The 6,075-nt window shown below is 35.2% G+C and overlaps 1 protein-coding gene across 1 annotated transcript; it reads left to right on the plus strand.

Moving 5' to 3' along the window:
- The first annotated feature begins 4,506 nt into the window (after nucleotides 1-4,506).
- On the plus strand, nucleotides 4,507-6,075 carry LOC105038497 (uncharacterized). The gene is made up of 3 exons (XM_010914320.2): nucleotides 4,507-4,725; nucleotides 5,466-5,528; nucleotides 5,642-6,075. The coding sequence occupies exons 1-3, from the start codon at nucleotides 4,630-4,632 to the stop codon at nucleotides 5,771-5,773; spliced, it is 291 nt and encodes a 96-aa protein (XP_010912622.1). The 5' UTR covers nucleotides 4,507-4,629; the 3' UTR covers nucleotides 5,774-6,075.

A 6,075-nucleotide genomic window follows, 5' to 3' on the forward strand; every position in this document is an offset into this window, starting at 1 on the left:
AGATTTAGTAATCTGATTATATATATTTATATATTAAATTATTTAATTTATATATTTTACTGCATTATATTTTAAAATTATTTTGAAATTCATACATGAAACCTTGCACCTTTTCCAACAAATCCTTCGATCGCTCAAAAATCATGTTGATAACTCCTACCGTTGATCGATTGTTGATCATTTCTTTAGGTCTCGTCAAAATTTCTCGAGGTAGCCACATCGAATCAGGATCTCTATTTCATCCCTGAGCTGAATACATTGTTCAATATTATGACCGTGATCATGATGAAATCGATAATACTTCTTGTTGCGGCTCCTTGATGGTACTTTCATCGATGGAGGATGATGAAGATACTCTTCTCCTTCGATCTCTATTAGGATCTACGCACAAAGAGCAGAAAGAAGAGTATAGGGGTTATACCTACTGTCATAATTGTTCAGTCTTGGACTGCGTCAGTGGAGCGAAGCTCTTTTATTGGTTGTTGATCGACTTGATTCGATTGGAGCTGCATCTTTTTTTTGCTTTTTTTTTTTGATCTTTTTCTTCTATCTGACGTCGGTCAGAAGTACTCTTATCTGTATGAATATACTTATATGTGCGCTCTAAAAATTCAGCATAGATCCGAGAGAGAGTTTTATCTAGAGAATAAGTAAATCTGGATCCCTTCATACCTCTTTTCATGGCCGAGATGGCTATATTTTCATTGAGGTCTCTGATCTCAAGTATAGCCATATTAAAATGAGCCACGAAGTTTCTCAATATCTCTGTCTCACCTTACTTGATGGAGAAGAGATTGTCTGATGTTTGCGGCACCTTTCAGTTAGTTCTGAAATGGGCCACGAACGACTGTTTGAGCTGCTCAAAAAAATTTATACTCTTCGATTGGAGCCCAGAATACCAGGCTCGAGCAGCCTTCCAAATGGTAGCCGAAAAGCCAATAAATAAGAGGGTGTCGGTCACCCTCTGTATCATGATGAGAGCCTTATAACTCTTCAGATGGTCAATCGAGTCTGTGGAGCTGTCATATGGCTCCATCTGCGGCATCTTGAATCGGGACGGGATCAGCTCATCCAAGATACGCTGGGAGAGAGTTTGAGCGATGTAGAAGCTGAGATCGTTGGAGGACTTCCGATCTTCCATTCAGAGTCAAATGAATTGGTGGATGATTTTTTTGAATTTACGCTCGTAGTCATCTAGCCACCGTTGCTGAAAAAATCTTGGGATAGAATCTCCTGAAGAACTTGAGGATTGAGAAGTGGAAGGTCCACATGGCCTCTTCCCCTTCTTGATACTATGTGCATGGGAAGAAGAAGGAGATCGCCGTGAATGATGAACGGTATGGTGAAAATGCTGAGAAAGTGAAGGCTCGACATGATGATAATATTGAGACGATCGTCATTTTGGAGATGGAGAAAGAGATCATCATGGGGGATGGCGGCTATACTTGGATGGCACTGAATGCGCCATCGGTTTCTCCGTCAGTGGTTGATGCTGCTTCTGTGTTTATTGTTGTTGGAGGCTATATATCATCTCCATCAATACTTTCATGTGCTACATTAAAGCAGTAATTTGAACGTCCGTAGTAACTACAGGACACGAAGAACTGGTTTCTACCATTGGAGGTGGAGAAGGAAGGTCTTCCCGATGGGAAGATTGTCTTGCAGATCCTGTGGAGTTATTTTAAACTTTAATTTTTATCATGATTTTTTGTTATCTCTCCCTACCTGACGTGCCAATCTATTGCAGCCAATCCCTTATTGCGCCCATTGTCGGAGAAGAAAACATGCAAAAGAAGTTCGCACCGATCGAAATTGTATCCGATGGAGACCCTCCGATGCTTAAGTCAGTGGGGAGTGATGAATAGCAGATAAAATTTTTAGAGAGGCAAAATTTTAGCTCAGAAGTCTCTTACCAATGCTGTTTATTTATTTCTTTTTATAAATGAGTTATTGGTAACCGTTTGTAATAGTTAGGTACGTGGATCCTGCTTATTTCGGCGCTATGTGGTTGTGGGATGGATGATTATATCCACTACTGATCATGGTATGTGGCCATTATGCATTTTTTTGCACTGATAATTTTTGATATACCGACTATACGTCAGTAGTCTTAGTGTGTCAACTGTATGTCGGTAATTATAGAAGTCCGAATGATCATCAGTCGGTAACTCTGATATGCCGATGGTCATCGATCATGAAATCAGTTAAGTTGCTATAGTTGAATTGTATTTGCCAGAAAAGTTGAGAGTAGTCAACTGTTGGTCGGCCTACAGATTGATAGTCAGTGATTTGTGCCTATCAGGTCGATTGAAAATCAGATGATGTGTTGTAATTGAGACGAAACTCGTTCTGTGATGTAGCTCTGATGGTTCGTCATCTATAACCGATAAGTATCTAATCAACCGATTGTGAATCGAAGAAGCAGACTGAATTATCCCAATAAGATTTGTATGGACCCCACCCCTCCACTATCTTTAGAGATCTCATAAAAATTTTCAATTATTTTTTTTTCTTCAAATTTATAGAATGGAATCATGCAATAGGATGGATAAAAAAAAATTTAAGACACTAATTAGCAAATTTGCCTTGCAATATAAACAAAGATTTTGTTAGGTATGATGCTGAAGTATTTTTTCTATTTGCTCAAAAACTATGCAAGTAACATTATTGAATGGCACGCTGCATATATTCTTTTTATATAAAGAGAAAAAAATCTATTCAAATTTATTATAAAAAAAAAGAGTACAGAAATGATAAAAAAAACTCTCATACAGAGAGAGGAAAAAAAACTCCCATCAAACCGAAATTCAAATTTCAAAAAAAAAAAAAGATTTCGTCCATCCTCCCACCGACAAAAAAGAAAAAGTATCGATCGTCGGAGGAGAGTGAAACTACAAGTTCCAAAAGAGGAAGGGGTACTGACGATCTTTGGACACCTCCTTCTGACCTTTGGATACCACCAAATATGTGATAATCATGTTTGCGATATACACACACCAGATATACTAGATAAATGCAAAAGATAAAAAAGCCCTTGAACCAAAATGAGATAAATATTATATAAATGGTGTCAATATTTGATTAAGCAAATTTTCCATCAAATCATAGTATCTTTTGAGAAAAATCAAAATTGTATAACTCTTTTCTTCTTTTTTTTTTTTTGATAGAAGTTTAACTCTTTACAAATGAACTCAAAACCTTACCTTATAGCAAGCATCAAACTCACCAGTGAAACTGATTCTATTCCAAAACACAACATATAATATTAATAGATTACTTAAAGATTACACAACAAGGAGGCGCAAGATCTCGCTATCTCTTAATTATATTATAACGAATGAGTTGGAGCGTTTGCATCTACCACCTTTGCCTTTATAAAATTTATAACAATTTTTCAATCAAAAAAAAATATATATAATAGGTTCGTCCCAAAATTTTGTCATCCTATTATTAATAGCTTGATTGAAATAAGCTAAGTTTTTATTTTTTAAATTTTTTCATCTTGTTATTAGTAGCTCGAAAAATTTTTTTGTGTACCACAGATGATGTAGAAAATCCGACATGGAGTGCACCATCTTATCCGATTGATCTACATAGTCACCACTTTTTAACACGCATTTAATTCTTACAGATCATCTTTTTTATTTAAAAATTTTATATGATGAAAATACCTCTGTCTTTGATTGTGACACCTTTTTACAAAAATTATAACATCCCTTTTAAAAAATTATGATACCTCTGTCCTTTAAAAAAAATTATGATATTCCTTCTTAAAAATTATGACATCCCTTCTTAAAAATTATGATACCTATCTTTGAAAGAAAAGGTGTGTCATAATTTTTATTAAGAGGTGTCATAATTTTTATGAAAGGATGTTATAATTCTGTGAAGGAAGGGTGTCATAATTTTTATGAAGGAGTATCATAATTCTGTGAAAAAATATTATAATTTTTTTGAAAAAAAATATAATAATTTTTATGAAGAAGTATCATAATTTTTTAAAAAAAATATTATAATTTTTAAAAAATATTTTTTATTATTTAAAATTTTAAATAAAAAAATAAAATTATAAATATTAAATATATATTAAAAAATAATAAATATATAATTTAATAGAATAAAATGATGTGCTTCGTATCAGATTTTCAGCATCATGGCTGGCGCACAGAAAACTTCTCTGACAGCTCGATTGAAATAAGGTGAAGTATGTCCCCGTCCTTTGGTAAATTAAATTTATCAAATCATTCTTGAATAAATACGTTGATATCATCAGAATATTTTAAACAAGCCATCTGTGCCCACGGATCCTGTGTGTGCTTGGCAAGCCCACTCGCCCCCACCACACCCAAAGCATCGTCGTCATCCACTGCCACGTGTGCAGAAGCACCGGTACGTTCTTTACACGTGTATGGTCATCCTTTCCTGGTCGACCGACACGCGTCCGTAAAGAAGCGGCCAACTCCTCTATTTAACCATCTCCTTCGTGGGAGCTTAATTGCTAACACGGACGCGGTGGACCGCTTCACGTTGATGTGAACTATTCTTCCATCTTCCGTGCTCTTCTCTCTCCTTCTCCTTCTCCTTCTTCTCGCTTCTGCTTAGATAAAGAGAGGAGAGAAAGGAAACAACATGAAGAAGACGTCTCCACGTCTCAAGATCGAGAGGAAGTCTTCAATAGAGAATGAGCCTCGCACTCTCACGCTTGATCAGCTCCAGTATGCAAGGGTAGCCATTATTTTTTTTTTTCCTTCTTAATTTGTTACAACTAAATAGATTACTCTTAACTAGTTTGCCTACCTATTTTATTTTGTTAGATATATGGTTAAGCTTCCTTGTATCCTTTTATATGGTTTTGGTTGCATCCCTGAGTTAGAATTTGGTATTTTGGATTCTCCCACTTAATTGTTGCTAATGATCTTTGGGCAGTCCCTTTTTAGATTGCGTATGTTGTGATATATAGTATGTAGGTATGTGAATTTTTTTGGTAGATAGATGCATATATAATTGTGGTGTCTGCAGCAGATAAAGATTATTTTTTTTTTTCTTGCTATGTTGCTTATTCTCTTTTAGTTGGAAGTTGGCAGGGTGGAGAACTGGATCTTGTTGTACTTAATATCTCCTAGGGGGTTGTTTCTTTCATCTTTGGTGAATGAAACAAGGTGGACTTGCTCTTTTTTATTATTTTTTTAAAAAAGAATATTTTTTTTGGTTTTTATTTTTGCTTTTTTTTTATTGATTAATGACCTCTTGATAGCCTATTTTGTTAATTTCTTGGTCATATCATATATACTGTAATGCTTCTTCTTCAGAAAGAAGCAAATTGGGGATGGTTCTTACTAGTGACTTCTATGTGATCTATCATCAGATTGCCCACTTTTATTTTGATAGCTATACTTGGCATGACAGTAGATGCACTGAAGTAATTAACTCTTCTTAATTTTTATTCTTTTCCTTTGTTATTTCAGGAGGAAGCATTGTGTGTGCTAAGCACCAAAACCATAGAAGAGGCTCTCAATATCTTCACAGAGGTGAGAGTCATATGTGTCATCTTATATCAAGATTATATAAAAATTTTGCCTAGTTAAAAACTCCAAAGAAGATTGTTTAGGTAATGAATCATGATCATGTGTTGGTTTTTCAGGGTCTGAAGCCAGTGCCCAGAGCAAGGGATGACATGGATTTGGATGATAATGCCGAAATGGTGGATTGCACAGAAATGGAGCTTCTTAACCTCCCCTTGCTAAAGAGAGAGACAGTTTCTGCTCCTTTTTAGCTAGTCTTTGTGCATATGATTGGTCCAAATTTTCCTTTGACCTCCTTAACTAAGTTTTTTTTTTTTTTGAAATTTAAATTTTTGTGTCAATTAGGTATGTTGAGTGGTGGTGGAGTAGCTTATATGGTATCCTTTATATGGGGCTATGGAAAAAATTCTGGGCCTAATTGATCTTATTTGCTTTTAGTTGTTACTTGTATAAACCTAAGAAGCTTCTGCACCGTGTTGTTCAAAGAATTTCTAATGATGTCTACCATATCTTTTACCAGCTATAGTGTTGAACAAGGACCTATAATTTGGCA

The sequence above is a fragment of the Elaeis guineensis genome, chromosome 1 (genome assembly GCF_000442705.2).
Source record: "Elaeis guineensis isolate ETL-2024a chromosome 1, EG11, whole genome shotgun sequence".
Classification (NCBI taxonomy): Eukaryota; Viridiplantae; Streptophyta; class Magnoliopsida; order Arecales; family Arecaceae; genus Elaeis; species Elaeis guineensis.